Source organism: Carettochelys insculpta, chromosome 3 (genome assembly GCF_033958435.1).
Source record: "Carettochelys insculpta isolate YL-2023 chromosome 3, ASM3395843v1, whole genome shotgun sequence".
Taxonomy (NCBI): Eukaryota; Metazoa; Chordata; order Testudines; family Carettochelyidae; genus Carettochelys; species Carettochelys insculpta.
The window spans coordinates 202,960,666-202,979,746 of NC_134139.1; the positions used below are offsets into that span (position 1 = coordinate 202,960,666).

Below are 19,081 nucleotides of genomic sequence, written 5' to 3' on the forward strand. Positions count from 1 at the left end.
ATGCAGCAGGAACACAGCTAGTCTCTCTCTAATACCAAGTTTAGGCTCCACAGGGGAGTTCAGAAATTGACCGTTGGTCTAATGTTGTGGGTTGGGTTAATAAAGAACTCTACACCAGGCTTGTAGCTGGGATTCCTTGGTCCTCACACAGGACACAATATGAACTTCACCATGAGCTTTTCACAGGACTGAGATACGTGGCTTTTTTTGACTTGCCTGTACACCTTCTGCTGTCCTAGGTTGGGCAGACTCAGAAAGGACAGGTGAGTGTTCTGTACTGACAGCCTTGGAGTAGACAAACCATGCTTGTCTTGCAACTGTGCCTGTTTGGATCTCCTCTACAACTAGGAGCAGTACAGGAAGTGGAAGCTAGGGCAGAAATAAGGAGGGCTGGGAAGTCCTTGATTTAAGGACCTAACAAGGAAGCAGTCCTGGATGTACTGAGAAAAGGGTCCCTATCTAAGCGCTTCTTGGCTCCGCAACTGAGAGAACCAGGCATCTGAATGACACTGGCTTTGTACTGGACTCTCTCTCTTAGGTTCCCCACATTCTAAATCTTGTCCAGATGATCGAATGAAAGAGAACAGCTCCAAAGGGAATTCACTTCTGTGAGCTCTTTCCCCTGCCCAGTCCGAGGCTCATACTTATTTTAGCAGGTTGCCTCAGTCTTGTCATGTACCAGGTACTGCCATGGCACGAACACATACGCTGTTGTCCATGGTAGGGGAGTGCGCTAGTATCCCCGTAAGGCTCACAACTGGACACACAGCATACTTTGAGTGCTGGAGCAGAACGCTCCTCAGAATCCTGGTCGTAATACGTCTCTCCTTGCACAAAGCAAGTCCTGCTACAGGAGTGTGGCATCGTATCCAGCTGAGTCCAGATGGCCAAAGCCCTTGTATAGTCTTGGAGGTTTCTAGACTCCTGGACGGAGCTGCCGTTTCTGCTCCAAATTTCAGCCCCCGTCCCACGTAGGATCCCTTCTTGTCTGAGGGTGCCCTTGTTCATCACACTCAGCTTGGTGGAGCTGTAGGGTGCTGATGTTAGGATGAACCCAGGTGCCTTGGACCCAGCATGACATTCACTATCATGGTTAGTAAAAATCCTGCATGCAGTGAGAATGTGGAGGTTTGAGTCTCACATCAAATATGGCGAAGAAATCTCCTTAGACAGCTATTATGAGCACTTGGCTGATTTCAGAGTCATCACCTGAGGTAGATGTAAGAGGAATGTTCTGATCATGCAGTCGTGTAAAAGATCATCACATGGAACTTTTGGTAGAATGTTAACCCTGGAGTTTGGGCCAAATTCACACTTGGATAATTACTTTTTCCTGCAATCTAGCCCCTCCCCCAGCTATTTCCATGTTCACCCTATCCCCACCACTCTTGTACAGTGTTACTGTGCAGGGTACTACACAGCTGTTATGTTACACCCCATAGACAGTTTCACTTCAGTAGGTGAGATGTACCTTGTGCACTGGGATTCAAAATACTGTGCCGGACATCTTTTGTAGTGTTTTAAAGATGTACTTCTTTCCACTTGCCCAGTATCGTCTAAGAAACTTGACACAAGTGAAACCTTAAATTGTGACAGCTCCTTTTGGGGGAAAAAGTTAAATGGAGCAAAGAGCCTGCACTCTGTGGGACTGTCACAGGCTCTGCGACACAAGGAGACAAAGTTACATGTCAGCACGCTGCTCTTCTGGCAGACAGCAAGTAGCAAGTATCTGTCCTGCTGCCTCTGGGGCTTTGCTCTTCATCCAGTTCAGAGTGTTGGGGTTTGGTGGGGCTGGTTCCAGCCCACCTATGGGTCTAGATCTGTTTCCCTCTGCACTTAGAGAGGGAGCTTGGGAAGCTTCTGAAAGCCTTTTTTCTGCAGTGTAGGCCTGAAGGACACAACAGCAGAGAGCTGCAGAACTCCCTGACACATTCTGCACCCATCCCTCCTGCCAGGCCTGTATCTAGCAGCCAGGCTTTCCTTAGCCCCTTTCTGAGGTGGCTCTGCACCAGCTGAATGTGGCTGGCAGTGATGGAGCAAATACTATAGACAAGAGGGGAGCAGTCAGTGCTAAATATTGCTTTGTGACTGGTGGTGGCTTGCCAGAGTGTCAGGGCAGGAAGCTTTCCTCTCTCCAGTGGTGGCAACGACAACCAACGGTGAGCTTTTGGAAGTGCGAAACATCCCACTGTTCCACGGTACAGGCCGAACTAGCCCTTCAAAGCATAAGGGGCCAACTGCATAAGTGCTGAGCACTCCTGCAGTTCTTACTGAGCAGTGAGAATGAGGAACGTTCAGCACCTCTGAAACGTAGGCCTCCCGCAGCCACCCGTTTGCTCCAACCCTGGGAGAGAGAGGGGGAGTCCGCACATGGCACAGCACACTCATCAGAAAGCAACGCAACGTTATCTGTCAACTTGGTTTGTTTTTGACTCTTACAACATCAGCCAATAAAGCTACACTTGTTCCACATGCCGGCACAATTTTAGAAAGAGGGAAAAATCATAAATCCAATAAGATGTGCTATTGAGAGCGTTCGCAACTAAAAGAGAAACCACATTTATACAAGAGATCAGAGCTATGTACAGTGACAGGTTTGAGGGGAAAAATAAGCTACCTCCCATCAGAGTTGAATTTTTATTATTTTTATTATTATTTTAAATAGTTTACGCTACCTCAGCTGTTAAGCACAATCAAAGCAGAAAAAAACAACTGCTTAATTTTATTTAATATTTAATCAGAAAATTTTTATCTACAGTAATTGACAGAGCCCTCCCCCTCCTCCCCCCTAAAAATTATTGCAGCTTTTTCCCCCCAAACTGTTCTTTTTTTGTTGTTTTATCATCCCCCCACCCCCCGATTTCATATACACATCGTGGCCTCTCTCAAGAGGAGTCTTTAAACACCAGCAAAAAACATGGAAAAAATGGTGGGTCAAAATACTCTGTTTTTCTTTAAAACTGACAAACTCACGATTGCTAGAAAAAGCTGATTGTACGCACAAGTGGACTGGGGCAGAGGGGAAAGAAGGTGTTTGGGATTTTTAAGCATGAATAAAAACAGCCTTTTGGATAGAAGTTCGCCGTCAATTTCCCACCTTCCCACTAGGCTGAGACACGAATCAGTGACAGATCCAGCTGAAACTGAGATTATCTTCCTCCTTCCGAAGCAGTCTCTGTCAGCTCGCTTCTTCCTCATCCCCTCCCCCACCTCCCCGAGAAATCTTCATCTGGAGTAAGATGCCAGCAACTGATTACAAAAATAAGAATCATTTGTAATTTTGGCTCAAGAAACCGACTGTCCTGCCTTGTCGCTTTGCCAACATCCAACGCCTTTTACCAAAAAAAAAAAAAAAAAAAAAAAAAGCAACCCCCCCAAACAAACAAACAAAAAAAAACCTTTTTGCTCCAAACACTACGAGCTGAAGAATGGCTGCAGTTTGAGATATCAAAAATCTCAGAAAAATATATAATATATATATATATATTTATATATCTCTGTATGTCTTATTATTTAAATTTCACATTCCTTTAAAAGCAGTTATTCAGTCAGTAGCTGCTGAAGGAGGCTCTTCTGCTGGGCCTGAGGGGTCTGAGGACCTGTTGCACTTTTCTGCGAACCCATTGGACCAGGCTGGTTCAGGTAAGGGTCTCCGCCTACCAGATTCACTGTACACTGCACGTCAGCAAACACCTGAACCTGTTGTACCTGCTGGGACACAAAAAACAAGAGAGATTTTTAGAGGGAAAAAGGGAACAGGCCCCTTGGCTTATGGACTGGGTACTACGTGAAGTGGAAACTCACTAGAGAATTCCTCTAGTCTGTAGTCACCACAGAGAAGAACTCTTCTGTCTTCTTGTCCTATAAAAAGAAAACTACTGCACTCATTTGGATCAGAGCTCTGAAAGGTTCACATGTTTTTCATTAAAAAAAAAAAAAGAAAGAAAAAAAGAGAAAAAGAAAAAAATGGCTTTCCCATGTCTCCAGCTGCCGGCCAGCCGCCACTGTGCTGAGAGCCACCTTGTCCGTGACACCTGCTCTGAGGGGAGCACAGTATCAAAGGCTGGAAACCAATCTCCATCCTGTTTTAATGCTGCTCAAACCCCTTTGATTGCAGCCACATAGACCAGATACACAAGGTAGAATGCTTATTCAATGCTGCTGAATAGGGTACATCATGGCTTCCTACTCGCTACAAGGGGCTATCGAAGGGACCATACCAAGATAGAGTCAGGTCCAAAATGAAGTTTCATAGACACAGAAAGCAGGACACATTTTTCTTCTCTAGTCCAATAAAAATAGGATTTGTTTTGTTTGGGTATTAATATTTTCCTACAGTCTGCAAACCAAATACTGCTGCAGCCAGCTAATGCATAAAAGCCACAAAGTGAAACTGACCAGGAAATTAATTGGTTGAGTTGCATTGACCAAACTTAGCAAGATGAAAAAATAAAAACCAAACAGCATCAGCAGTGATAAGTACAATTGATTTGTAACCCTTATGGGTTTCTAACAAAACACAAGTAGGAACATACATAGTATTTAAAACAAATTAAAAGTTATTACCAGTTTTGAAAATGGTAACCAGCACGGGGCAAAAATCTACTCACCCATTCTCTTTAAAGGTAATGCACTGAAATATACTATGTGGTGCTATTTATAAGCCCATCAAAAGCCCAAAATTCCTTGCTGTGGGCAAGCAGAATTTTGCAAGACTGACTGAACACAACAGCAGAACAGGAGGTGTGGTTAAGTCACTAGCAAATGGGGGAACAAAGTCTTTCACATTGAAGCAGAGCATATCACCTCTACACAAACTGGTAAAATGCTGGTTCGTTCCAGACTGCTGGCCGTACACATGCTTTGGGCGAAAACTGACAGCACTGCAAAGCAGAATGACAATACTTGGTGCAAAATACTCAAAAGTGGCTTGTGGTTTTGGATATCCAGCGTGAGATCCTTTAAAAGGGCCTGTTTTGCAGAAAGTGCTAAGCCCCTTTCTCTGACAAGAACAAATGGTTCAGTTGTAATTGAGCTCAGTGGACTCCCAGTGTGGCACTAAACAGATTCTGACATATTACAAAGGGACTTGTGATCAACATATGTCGCAGAGACAAAGATTCGGACCGGGAACGTTCCTATTGCCATGGTTGTACCAGTAAATCTTACCCTTAAAAGGCACAAACGTCTCGTTTGTCATTGTATCTGGGGCCAGCCTAAGAGACACCAAGCATTTTAGTGATGTCTGTCTCTCCAATGTCCAGTTACTTTTCCAGCTCAACTTACTGTGCTGATGTGCGCCTCACGCTGCTGGGGTTGATTACCCTTCTTGTCAAAGTAATGAGCTTTGATCCATGCAGGCTTAAATCAGAGCAGGAGAATAAAGCAAGATTTCTAAGACAGGTCATTGTCATCAAGTGCAGAATCTAGTTCTACACTGCACAGAAAACAGAAGGGCCTAATGGCCTGAGCCCTGCAGTTTTTTCTCTGCTGCTACAGAAACTTTCCCTGATGCCAAATCCTCTGATAAAACAGGTGCAATAAAGTTTAGTTACTGAGGTGACCAACACAGACATGCCAACTGTCTCCTCTCTGTACCTCAGATGGGTCTGTGCTTAGGAGTTTCTTACTGACCTGCGCCCCATCAGCTTCTGTTTTCAAAAGGTCAGTGGAGGAAAGCTGGTTGCAGTAAAGGCCAGAGGGTCTCAGCGCCGGGTCATTTACCTGTCAAAGCAAGGTCAAGACTCAGTAATGGTTCACATGCTTTCAGAGGAGGATTCTCGATCCTCTCCCTAGTCTGCATCACCTCTGCAGGAAGCGAGGGATCCCAGGAGAGCTCTCGCACTGGGTTGTGGATATGCTGGCATGGTCTGCGAGACAGGCAGAAATGGCCTCGGGGAAGTTTCTGAGTGGGACGCTGTTGGACTCAGCCTGTTTATTTCAGTGCTCCCTTGCTTTGCCTCACAACACAATGCCTGAGCTTCGCAGAGAATCAAAACTGTCGGGCTTGTTTTACTGTCGCTACTTCCCCGATGCTTCACCACTGCCTCCCCCACAAGGTACAGCCTCTGCTGCTTGAATCTTCTAAGGATGCAGGGATGTTCGCCCCCTCACAGCTTTAAACAGGATTGTAGAGCTGGGGAGACCGGACAGCGTGAGTAGCACTCCTGCCTGCTGTTACCCTTGGGAGCAGCTCACTCCCTGCTGCAAAGGTGCCAGTGAATGTTTAACCAAAGCAATATAACCAGCAGATGGCTGGGGACCCAGCATTCCTTCCATCAAACCCAGGCTTCCAGCGCTCCTGCTGCAAGGAATGGCTCACTCCATGAAACCCTCCACTTCTTCTCTGACTGCACCCTGGACTGATTACCCAAGTGAATTCCTTCAGAGGAGAGCTCTCTCCTGCCCACCACTTGGGCTGCTGGTAGGTTCCCTACAGCATCTTATCTCCTGGGAGTGTGAAACTCCAGTAAATTGACAGGAGGGGCAGAACAAATGGCCCAGCCTTCACTTCGCTTCCACGCTGATGGCGTCAGATGACACCAGGGACTAATCCTGTGCTAGCCAGGACATGATGACCTAAATGTAGCCTGTGAAGCAGGGCTGAGCCATTGTGTCTTCAAAACCAGGCTCCCTTGGTTCCCAGCTCACTCTACAACAAAGGCGCAATTAGGTCTGGTTTCCAACTGTTTATCAGAGCTATAAAGAGCAGGTCAGAGCCCCCCACCCACGTGACTCAGTCCCTTCAGAACAGGCTGGGAGGGAGGGGTCAACTGTCAGAAGCAAGGCTCAGAGGAGCTTTAAGTGCAGGCAGACAAAGCCTCGCACATGAAACTAATTAAAAAGGGATGCTGCCAAGAGCAACACAGTACAGCTCCCTCTCATCACGCAACAGATCCCCAAGGTGCTCTATCACATTCTTGAGTCACAAACCCAAACAGCTAGAGCCCCCTCTGGGCTTGAGAGAGCTCATGTCTGGCCTTGGAAACAGGGAGAGAAGCTCTCCCAGACTGAGCGGCTATTAAAGGGACCAACCACTTGACACAAAGAAACACTGGACAAGATGCACGTAGCCCTTGTGCAGGCACGAGGGCACGTGCAAGCAGCTGCCCTTGCCACTTGCATGCCCCATCGCAACAGCAGTCACTGTCCTTACTCCTTGGTCTTTCCAAGCTACTGGAAAGCCATGGGGAGGGCATGGAGCCACTGCTCTGCACAGGTGAGGTCTCCTCTAGAGTACAGTGTCCATTTCTGGACACCACTCTTCAAGAGAGATGTGGACAAAGTGGAGAGAATCCAGGAGAGCAACTAACTATCAGGTAATGGTCTTCAAATGAATGAACTACTGTTATAAAGAGCACAGGAATCAACTGTTCTTCAAGGCCACTGAAGGTAAACCAAGTAGTAATGGGTTTAATCTGCAGTAAGGGAGATTGGGTTTGATAGTAGGAAAAACGGGATAACTCTACCAGGAAATAACCTCTCGAATACAGTTCCAAGGGAGGTTGTGGAACTCCCATCATGGGATGCTTTCAAGAACAAGTATGACGAACACGTGTCAGGGATGGTCTCGATTACTTGGTCCTGCTACAGCTCTGGGAGTGGACTAGATTCTCGAGGTGCCTTTCAACCCTATGGTTCTACGTCGCCTCCCACCACTAGACGAAGCAGTCTGCACTAGCCTACATGGTGATGCAGCATGAGCAGCTACGTACACCAGACCCCTGGGAGAGACACTCTCTGGAGGCAGAATGTCTGCCATGCTTCCCTCAAGGCTGGTGCAGCTCCCCAGTGCCACCTCACAGGATTCTGGGCAAACTCCACCACCTCGCCCTCTGTGCACTGAATCAGCTTATCATCTGATTCTTACTTCTCTGTACAGACACTGAAGCAAAGGTCTCCTGAAATGAGCTCCTCAGGGCGCGAGTCCTGTAGCAAACTGCAGCCAGGAAACCTCTCTGGCCATTTTGGAGAGCACTAACTGGAGATCCGTATCTGCCTGGCTTCAAGGGGGTGCATGCACACACACATTTGTATGTGTTGACATCTGTACCATTATGCTCCAAAATATATCTGTTAGTCTGTAAGATGCCACAGGACTTCTTGTTGTTCTCGAAGATACAGACTAACACGGCTCCCCCTCTGATACTTTACAAGGATTTGGTGACTCTAGAAGACAAGATCCAAAGTCAGCCCCCTGGCCTGAGACCTTATCCAAGCAGCCATACTAGACCAGGAGCCGCCACATTTTGGCTGGGAATTTTGAAAGCATTCAGCCCTGCTTGCCCTGACGTCATGGGAGTTTTACCAATCAGACCCACCACCAACTTCAGGGTCTTCCTGCTGTGTCTAAGTATGAACCAACCTGCCTCATCTTCCCATGAAAGGTCAAATTCTCTTTAATTAGCAGTCAGGAGTCCTCAGCACACACCTGAGGGTTACAGGCTGAGGAAGCAGTGGGGACTCTGCATGCAGCTACCGTGATCTTTGACGGGTTGAATGCACGCCTCTTAATTTTCATTGTGATCTGTTGTAATGATCTCACAATTCGACTAAACCGGTGCCTGTTGCACCAGGCTTCAAAACACAGCTAAGCTTACAACTGTTGGTGCCAATTCAGGAAGACCAACGGAAGGTCCTGTGGCACCTTATAGACTAACAGAAAAGTTTTGAGCATGAGCTTTCATGAGCACAGACTTTCACTTCATTTCAGTGACTCTGTGCTCACGAAAGCTCATGCTCAAAACTTTTCTGTTAGCCTATAAGGTGCCACAGGACCTTTCGTTGCTGTTACAGATCCAGCCCAACACGGCTACCCCTCTGATACTTGACACAATGCAGGAAGAGAGACCGCTCTGCCTGTTTCCTTCCAGCCCTTTGCTGCAGTGTCACATGCGTAAGTGTACTTGTGGAAGTAGGTTCCTGCCTCTCAGGCACAGGAAGACGATAACCTAAAAGTAAGTATCCCTGAGAAAATGGAGATCCCAAAGCTGAGTCTATAAAACACCAAATGACTCCAGAGCCAGGATTTCTGGTCACCCAGCAGGCTGGACAATAGACAGCTAAGGTAGGGGTATGCATGACGCAGAGAGCAGGGGAGATGTGATGTGTTCCAAGTTATAGCAGCAAGCATCTGGTAGGCAAAAACCCCAGCACACCAAAAATAAACACATTAAATTCATTAGCTCTTTGGCTCAGGAATTCAGGCAGCTCCCTGGGAGAGCACCACAACGTTAGTGTGGGACACATGCTCCTCACCCATGGAGAAAGCTACAGAAACAAATTCACCTAATACAGTTAGAGACCTGTTAAGAGACACCTTCCCCCTACCCCCCGCCCCAGTGGAACAGGCTGGTGGTCAGCGGGGTGGCGGTACCACTGCTCAGGCTCTTGGAGTGCCCAGTGTTCGGCTGATAGGGAATGAGAACGCTGCTGCACTGACCTGCTCAGAGCACATGGAGTTCATCCCGGGCATTTGCAGTGAGCTCATCTGCATTTGGCCAGTCATGGGGTTCATGTTCTGGACGTTCGTGTTTCCTCCGGCCATGGATACGGTGATGCTCATGTTGTTGTACATTCCCTGCTGTGCAGGTGTGGGCTGGTTCTGCCCAGCTTGGCTGAATACACTGTTGATCCAGACAAAAAAAGGAAGAGGGATTACACAGTCAGGAGCTCAGTAAGACTAACATGGAGAGCAAAGTCTGGAGCCAGGGAGTGTCTCCAAAGGAATTGGACTAACAGCCCCATCTCTACGTAAGTGTCAGATGCTAGGAGAGTTGCTACTTGCTAGACGCTCACAAAGGCAATGAGCCAGACCTCCAGCAACAGACATCCTTGCAGAAATGGAACCAGAGAGATGTCTGTAATAGAGAGGGAAGGGGGAAGGTGGTCGTGGGAGGCGGATAACGGCTCTGGAGTGAGAAAGCCTGTTTTTAAAATAGTTGATACAATATTTACAGCAGCCATATCTCTGTGGTTTATCCTCCCCTGGGAAGTAAATTTCATGACTTCCTGCTTCTATCCACTGAAGAAAACAACACCCTTCCAGAAATGGCTTACAGAATTTATCATGGAAAGGCCCTTTCCACAGGAATGTTCAAACTAACCTAACTCCATCAGTGGCTTTACAAGTTCTCTAGAAAGGATCATGTTCTTTTCAGAGCGGTGTCGATGAAAATCTTATTTAGTTTCTAAAGAACCTGATTAATTTCTTCCCTTTAAATCCCACAAGTATAAGGGCCAAATTTCGCCTTCAAAGACGCCTGATGAAATCACTGGGAGTACAAAATACTTTCCTGCAAACAGAACCCTAGAAAATACAGCTGCATGTTACAAAAGGCCAAATGGAACATCTCAGGGTATGATGAGCTGAAGGCTCTGACCGTGTGATTTATGAATTCTGGTTGATGTGGATGCAGTTAGCACAAATTGTTGCATCAAGGAAAGCCTAGGTCTGTGGGTCCACCCTCAGTAGCTTACAAGGCTAGATGCATGTCTCTGCCAGGACAGAGACGCTAGGGAATAGGGTAAAGACTATCAGCACCTGAATAGGTCTTACCCGGGGAGGGGGGAAAAAAAAAAGTAACTGCTTCCTAGAGGAAAGCAGTTCTCTCCACTTTGCCTCTGCTGGGGCTGGCATGTAGAACAGCAGAAAATCCTCAAATGCTACACAAAGAATTCACAGACACTGGGTGGACCAGGGGAAGACCCACAGAGGGATGTTTGGGAAGCAGATGGACAGCCATGGTCAGAGAAGACTCCACGTTTCAGTCCATACACCATGCACTGAACCAGAAGGATGGTAGGTGGCCCCTGGCCCCAACCCAAGGAATGCACTGGAGTGGAGAGGAAACAGAGGCTGGAAAATACACTAGGATACACTATTTGTCACAGAACTGTGTATTTCTTGGGTTATTGAGTACAGAGGAACAGCGCTGTAAAACTCTGGGCATGGCGCCTCTGTGTTCTATGCTCCACATACCACGTGACCTCTTGAAGAGTGAACCAGAAGGCTCACACCTTCCATGAGATTCTGGGATAGTACTTAAGCTACTGAGATGTCTTGGGGGTCAGTGCTGGATCTGTGGGCTGGGCGTGGACTCCCTTTCCATGGAGGATAACAGAGCTAATGCCCAGGAAATGTGCCAGAAAAGCCCAGGAAAGAAACAGGGCTGCAGCCTGCCGAAACCCAGGGAAGCTTAACGCAGGTGAGGGAGTCCGTATCTGGACCTTCTCACAACACTCTGGTGGGCCACCAGCAAGGGGAGCCTGACCAGACCTGTGTCTGGTAATCCATGGACTTAAGCCACCTCTGTAAGTACCTCCTAGAATACAAGACTAAGACAGCCGCCAGTCCCCAGCCAGAAAAATGTAACATCCTCCTTTCTTCCACAATGGTGACACAGGTCACCCCTCACCCCCAACCGGCCTGACTCACGGCCTGGCTGCCTGCGCTGCAGCCCAACAAGGCCTGATTCCCAACTCTGGGAACTGCAGCGGGGCCAGACTTCCTACTTCCATGTGCCGCCGAAAACGCCACCCTGCACACAGCCAGGCCTGACTGGCACTGCAAGCCCATGCACCAGCATGCAACGACGCTCACCTGACTTGGTCCCAGAGGAGCCAGGCCAACCTATATGGCACTGCAAGGCTACAAGACACTCTGTCATGCCCAGAGTGTGAAGCAAGGCCCAACCCCACAGCAAGAGGGTGTTGCTGAGGGGGGGATGTGGGGTAGGCTCAGGACTCCAGCTCCACCCAGGGGGCCTCTCCTCCACACCAGTGTGGGAGAAGTCTGTCTTTGCAGAGGGCCCTGCAACCCACTGGTGGGTTGGGACCGACTGCTGGAGAAACACTCCAGTGTTCACACAGACAGCTCCTGGAACAATCAGGCAGCTATGACCCCCCAAAGAAAGGGAGAAAGGAAACAGCCCTCTGCTGCAGTGCACTTCACCCCGAGCATGACGGACCTGAGCCGAGGCCCAGCCATGGCAGCAGGAGGCTTTCCACTGACTTCCACTGCTGTTAGATCAGGCTGCCTCTCTCTGCATGGCCCCAGACACCTCCATTCAGCTGCAGGGTGTGTGTGGAAAATCCAGGAGGAAGCCCAGGACTTGTGAGAACTAATACAATACTACAGTGCCTGGCTCTGGTGGTCTGTCTAGCAGCCATCATCTGTATTGTTTTGCAGTGCCACAACAAACAGCCTCTGAGACTTACTAAATGGCCAAGTGCAGCCAAGCACCTTGATCAGTCCAGGCAGCCAGTTACTACTTCTCACGTAACAGAGAGTGAAATGATCCTCCAAAGCCATGTCTACACGTGCATGCGACTTCGAAGTAGTGGCACTAATTTCGAAATAGCGCCCGTCACGGCTACACGTGTCGGGCGCTATTTCGATGTTAACATCGACATTAGGCAGCGAGACGTCGAAGCCGCTAACCCCATGAGGGGATGGGAATAGCGCCCTACTTCGAAGTTGAACGTCGAAGTAGGGCACGTGTAGACGATCCGCGTCCCACAACATCGAAATAGCAGGGTCCGCCATGGTGGCCATCAGCTGAGGGGTTGAGAGACGCTCTCTCTCCAGCCCCTGCAGGGCTCTATGGTCACCGTGTGCAGCAGCCCTTAGCCCAGGGCTTCTGGCTGCTGCTGCGGCAGCTGGGGATCCATGCTGCAGGCACAGGGTCTGCAACCAGTTGTCGGCTCTGTGGATCTTGTGTTGTTTAGTGCAACTGTGTCTGGGAGGGGCCCTTTAAGGGAGCGACTTGCTGTTGAGTCCGCCCTGTGACCCTGTCTGCAGCTGTGCCTGGCACCCTTATTTCGATGTGTGCTACTGTGGTGTGTAGACGTTCCCTCGCAGCGCCTATTTCGATGTGGTGCTGCGCAACATCGATGTTGAACGTCGACGTTGCCAGCCCTGGAGGACGTGTAGATGTTATTCATCAAAATAGCCTATTTCGATGTCGCTACATTGAAATAAGCTACTTCGATGTAGGCTTCACGTGTAGACATAGCTCAAGTGTCCTGGAGCCGCACTGCACGGCATCAACTTGGAACCAAGTCAGTGAAGTGATTCCTCTGCCTTGGCTGTCACTGGGCACACGACATGAGCAGGCAGCTTGTTTGGGACGCGTGGTGGAGAAGGCAAACGCCATCTGGCAGCTTCTGGGTCCACGGACTCCCAGGGGCGGCTGTTTTCCGCTGCCAAGCTGCGCACCAAAACACACTGCTCACACCCCCGAAAATGAGTCACAAGTAGAGCTGGTCAGCCACGGGCCTGCCAAACACTTTTCTGACGGACTGAAGAACCCTTTTGTGCAACACAGATTGGGATTAAGCTGCCTCTTCAACCAGTCCAGCTCACTGAACTCCTTTGGTCTCTCGCTGCCAGGCACGTTCTGCAGCGCTCACACTGGCGTGGGCACACCAGAACTGGACTTAGTTCTCTATTTGGGATCTCTCCAGTTGTACCCGGGGTAACGTCCCCTCCCTAGTCTGGCTCCGCATCCCTGTGACCTATTGTACATCTGGGTCCCACTTCCTCGCTCCTGCTTGTCTTTTTGCATCATGCCTGAGATTTAGATGTTGCTCTATGGGGCAGGGACTAGATCGTCTAGCGTCTTGCGCTGCTGTGGAATAGCAAACAGCAGCAATATTAACAGTGTGTTTCTAACAGGGTACTGGGCCTTGAGACGCACACACCATCCCCGTATGGCCCTCGGAGGGTGGGCAGGTGTTCTGGGAAATGCAGTCCTGCAGGACAGACTGAGAACCCCGAGGGCCAGGGAATGAGACTTTTGGAACACGTAAGGGACAGCCTGAGTGCCAAAGAAGGGAGATACAGCCTCAAGTTGCTGAGGCATTTTGAGTTGCCTGCTCTGCTTTGCCATGAAGGGAGCCTGCAAAGAATATGAAGTGATTTGCTGGAGTTTATGCATTCCCAGGGACACACAAACAGGGGACTCTCAAGGAGGGAAAAGGTTATCTCCCTCTGTGTTCAGCACTGGTGCAGCCATTGCAGGAATACCGTGTCCCACTCTGGGGCCCGCAACTCAAGAGGGAAGTTGACGAACAGGAGAAGGCTCATTGAAGAGCCACGAGAGTGATGGAGGGCTTAGAAAAGATGCCTTATAGCAAGGGCAGGCAGAATGCAGCCCACCAAAGCTTTGGATCCAGCCTGCCATGATCCCCTCCCACTGTCCAAACCCCCTGCCCCTGCCCAAACCCCCTCCCAGACTCCATACCCCCCCAACCCCAATCCGCCCCCCAAGCTCCCTTCTGCACCCACACCCCGTCCATTGAAAAGTGCGGCCCTTGACCACTTACAATTTTGGAGCAGCCCCCATCAAAAATTCTTGCCCCCCCTTGCCTCAGAGACTGACCAAAGGAGCTCAATCTGCTTTGCTTAATCTGCAAAGTTAGGACTGACTTGATTCTAAATAGCTACATGGAGGAGCAAGTATTTAATAATGGCTTTCCAATATAGCAGAGGAACATGCATCCTGATCTCAGTTCCCTCTAAGCTGCATGGCAGTGTGGCCACACAGCAACCTACCAAGGGCTGCAATGGAGAGAGATACTTCCCCACCCCTCAGTCCAGGTGCAGCTGTAGGGAGAGAATCCCTGGGAGAGTGTTCTCTCCCTGCTGAAGCCTTGGGACAACGTACACCCCTCAGCCCTACCTCAAACCCTGCACCCCCCAGCTGGAGCTTTGACCTCCCTGCACCCCAACCATCTGCCCCAGCTTCAGCCCTCTCCGGCAAGCTTGAACCCTTCATCCCAAGGCCTACTGCAGAGCCCACACCCCAACCCTCTGCCCCAGCTTCAGCACCTTCCTACACTGTAAACTCCTCAGCCCCACCCCCGACACACATCACCTCCACATGGGTGCACATGAAATTCACTCCGCACGTGGACGGGAAAAATCAGAGGGCACATTGAACGTGATCCAGCGGCTAGAAGTTGAAGCTAAACAAATTCAGACTGCAAACAAGAGTCAGAATGGGAGGGATTAACCACTGCCTCAATTCACCAAGGGCTGCGGGGACAATTTTTGAATGGGCTCTTCTAAAAGCTCTGTTGTAGAAATTACTGGCCAGCTGTGATCACAATGGTCCCTTTTAGCTTTGGAATCAATGCATTTATTTTTAGCTTCACCCTTCAGTTTACAGCACTGTAACCCACAAAAGCTAGCATGAGCGCCATGGCCGAGCCGAACCACAGCCCTGTAACCACCGCTCCCCCCACCCCCCAAGGATGGTTTGTTCTGATGCTGGAGTCTACCTGCTGGAGGATCCTGCTCGCAAGCAGTAAATCCCAGTTCAGCAGCTCTGAGTGGAGTGACGTGCCCAATGTGTAGGATGTGCTGTCACTATGGAAGTCTTTGGTGGGAGAGGCAAGGCTGATGGGCGCCTGAGGCATTGTGTGTGACCTGAAGGCAACAGAGGGAGACTGACCACACCTCCCTCCCCCATCACAAGTACTTACCTCGTATTATAACACGCAGCACCACTGCGCTACAGTTCAGGCCTTAGCTGACCCTACTCTCTGTAAGTCAGACCCTACAGGATAGATTTCCTGTTTCCTTCCCAGTCAGAATGTGCGTCATTCTAGAAGCAGAATCATGACAAGCCAAACCCAAGACAGAACATTCTTTTGGTTACAGGCACTTCTAGGGGGCTGCAATAGCCGGGGTGCAAGAGGGAAACAGGACAGAGAAGGGAAAACCCCACATTTAAACCCTGTAGTGAAATATGGTCTTGTTCCCCATGTGGTTTATTTATAGCACAACCTCCTCTTGCTGGTGTGATCTGAGAAAAACTTGTTAGAACCATCTTTTCACCTAATTATGCTCGTAATTATCTCAGACAGGACAATTAACATCCCCCCTGCCACTCCCTTCCTCCTATCCTATTAGGTTTGACAGTTTTTATTGCAATTTTTTTCTTTCTGGTCCTCTGTACTTGTATAAGTCAGTCTATATTGGCAGTGAAACTGATCTGAAGAAGTGGGTCTGTCCCACGAAAGCTCATCACCAAATCAATCGTTGTGTTCGTCTTTAAAGCGCTACATTTCTGCTGGTTTGTTTTGTTGGAGTACAGACTAATACAGCTACCTCTCTGTTACTATCTTTTCACCTAGTCATCCACCAGGTTTAACCCCTGGCTCGTGCAGGAGCTTCTGTCCATATGGGCAACACCACAGTGCAGATTTGCCACAATCATGCTCCCAAACTGTGTTTAGAAATAATTATTTTTGTAGCATAAATGGGGGCGAGAGGCTGTTAAGAAACTTGCTCCACAGGGCACAAAAACACAGACGCACAGACTGTGTCTACCTAGGGACCTGCACAGTACAGCAACTGGGGCCCAGCAGCCAGTACAAATGTAAGTGCAGGTGAGCAAGCAAAGCCTGGATTGTTCCGAGTTGGGGGAAGGAGAACTGGTGTGAATCCAGGCATTCCCTATCTACGCTTGGGGTTTGCCCTGGCACAGCTCCGTCAGCTGCTCCCACCACTGGCAGAAGGGTCAGCAGAGACAGAGGCACAGAAAGGAAAAGTCTTGTTCAAACACGTGATGCTGTTACCCAGTGACTGGCCTCCTAGTTAGTCTGGTTGCATAAAGTGCCCGAGCCTTGTTAGCTGAGCACCACTGGTGCATAATGGATTTAAAAATGCCCAGCTCCAAACAAGGACAAGAGATTATAAAACCCCATGAATGTAAAAAGCCATTCGGTGAGGTGCGGACCTGACTCTCTCCCTCAGAACTCCTAGGAATTCTAAAATACCATTAATAAGCAGGGGGGACTCCAGAAATTAGAAACACGGCTGACAACAATGGCACTGCACAGAAACCTAGTGGGCCAAAGCTCACACGGCACCTCATGCCAGAATGACACATACGGAAACACAGGCAAACGCTTTGCAGATTAGAGCTCCCTTCCGCAGCATGAACAGTACTGTGAGTCTTGGAAATATTCACCCCAGTTTATATGGAGCATTTATCCAGTCTGGTAATTCTGGCTACAGCATGAAAAACAATGGTGACGAGAAAGGCCATTGGTACAGGAGTTCTAGCTAAACTACAGTTCTGCTCAGAAACAAAGCGTAGGCCTGGTCTGTACAGTATATGAGAGAGTGCAGTAATTGTGCTTAGTATCAGACAGGTAGCCGTGTTAGTCTGTATCTTTGAGAACAACAAGAAGTCCTGCGGCACCTTATAGACTAACAGATACTGTGGAGCATCAGCTTTCGTGGGCAAAGACCCACTTTGTTAGATGTCTAGTTCCCCTCCTGCCAGTCTGGTCCTTTTGTCTTCCTGATCTAGAGACTGACACAGCCGTCTATTACAGGGCAAGTCAGAAGCATACTGCATTGAACAAAGACACTGTTTTCTGGGCTCCCTTGCAGCAGAGTTAGCACAAGCACTTTATGCTGGAGCTGTTAATCCAATGAAAGGACAGCCCATTCCAAACGGATACAGCCAGACTGCAAAGTCAATTCATACATTAGGAGCTTTCGAGCTCTTGAGATCTGACATCAAAGCCTTGCTAAGCCAATGGGAACCAGAGTGAGAGATTTCTCACACTAGTCAACTTTCGGCACAGATTGGCAGACCTCTGCTCAGAGGTAGCCAGCGCCTAAGTAGCAGGACAGGACTGAGGTGTGCTGGCAGAATGAATGCTTGCACAAGTCCCTCGCTTTCACACAGACCTACACAATGGTTTCAATTAAAGCAAATGAACTGCTCTGTGGGCTATTGGATGTACGTGCTCATTTAGAAAACCAGTTCGGTGTGGGCTTCTGAAAGCTGAGAATCTGACGGCAAAATAGAACACGCCAGAGCGTAAGGAGATGCTCCTGGTGTGTCAGTACTGAAACTGGAACAGAGGCTGGTCTTCACCTACTCAGGCAGGGGCTTGAGCTGCGGGAGGGTGACCTGTGTGGCTATCACCATGGTATCCTGATGGTATCTCCCCCACCTGTATCTGAGCACTCCCAAACTCCCATGGATTAGTCCCTGCAGGAACTGGAGAGAGCTCACTGCTTTTGTGCCAGGTAATTACGCAGTTAAAGTCCATTGCTGGCCGGGTGTTCTACAAGAAACCCAGCGCCCTAAGCAGCAGGGTGAATGGCTTGGGGACAAGCTGGGATACCACACTGGCTTCGGGCTTGTGAGATCTTGTGTCTCTCTAGTGTCTGGGCCCAGTGACCACCACAACCTCCAGCGAACTCATAGCACCAGGAGCAATGCTGGGGCAGAAGCCTTTTGTTTACACTGAAGGTGCCAAGTTCCACTCCCTTGATGACTAATGTTAATAGTCTTATAGCCGTGTTTTATTACCCTCGGCCCTTGCTTCCAGACCAGTTGGAGGCAAAAGCACAGACCTCAGCAGTTACTGGGAGGACATTATCCTACGATCTGTGTGTATGTTACTCCGACCTTAGGTTAGACTTACTTATTATTCCCCATTGTTCCTTGCTGCCAAGTCTTCATGTCCGGGGACTGGTACCCGGGGGTGGGCGGTGCTGGCTGGAGCATGGGGCTCTGCGAAGGAGGAATCTGCGGTGACATCAGAGGGCTGCCGGGGCTGAGGGATGGAGCGAATGCAGGCTCACTTTGCTGACCCATGCCTGGGAAGAAGAGACAGAGAGCTTCATGCCATTGTGCAGAGGACCACGCTGCTAATTAACAAGCTGCTTCTTAATCCCTTGGGACCCCATTCTGTCACTTTTGCTCATGCAGAGTATTTCCTAACTCCTCCAGCAGGGTCTTGTGGGGGTTTCCCTTCTCATGCAGGTGTTAAAGCTCAAGCATCAGCCTGGAGTTTTGACCCTGTGTCTTCCCCACCCCCTTTTTTGTTGCTTTTGTGTTACCCAAGTACTGCATTTGGCAGCCAAATGGGGATGGGAGAGACCCAGAGGTTGTGTGCCAACAAGAAAGGATTATTATTCCAGTGTGTAAGTGCCCAGAGAAAGAATGAAACAACTGTACTGGGGAACAAGCCACTGCCACTATTTACTTTGCAGGACTGTTTCAGTTGATTTCCAAAACCACACTTGCTGTGGGGGAATTGCCCC

At 49.1% G+C, this 19,081-nt stretch overlaps 1 protein-coding gene across 9 annotated transcripts in view; it reads right to left on the reverse strand.

Annotated features, from left to right (window-relative positions):
- Window positions 1-2,871: 2,871 nt before the first annotated feature.
- Window positions 2,872-19,081, reverse strand: part of NCOA1 (nuclear receptor coactivator 1) — a 381,969-nt gene continuing 365,759 nt past the window's right edge. For 4 of the 9 annotated variants that reach the window (XM_074991443.1, XM_074991444.1, XM_074991449.1 and 1 more), the window contains 4 exons: window positions 18,460-18,634; window positions 9,443-9,626; window positions 5,635-5,724; window positions 2,872-3,711 (listed from right to left, as the gene is read on the reverse strand). In XM_074991443.1, the coding sequence (XP_074847544.1) occupies window positions 3,541-3,711; window positions 5,635-5,724; window positions 9,443-9,626; window positions 18,460-18,634 (620 nt within the window). In that variant the 3' untranslated portion in view covers window positions 2,872-3,540. Of the gene's footprint in view, window positions 3,712-3,804; window positions 3,862-5,634; window positions 5,725-9,442; window positions 9,627-18,459; window positions 18,635-19,081 lie in introns of all 9 variants that reach the window. The other 5 variants (XM_074991447.1, XM_074991451.1, XM_074991446.1 and 2 more) reach the window with 3 other exon arrangements.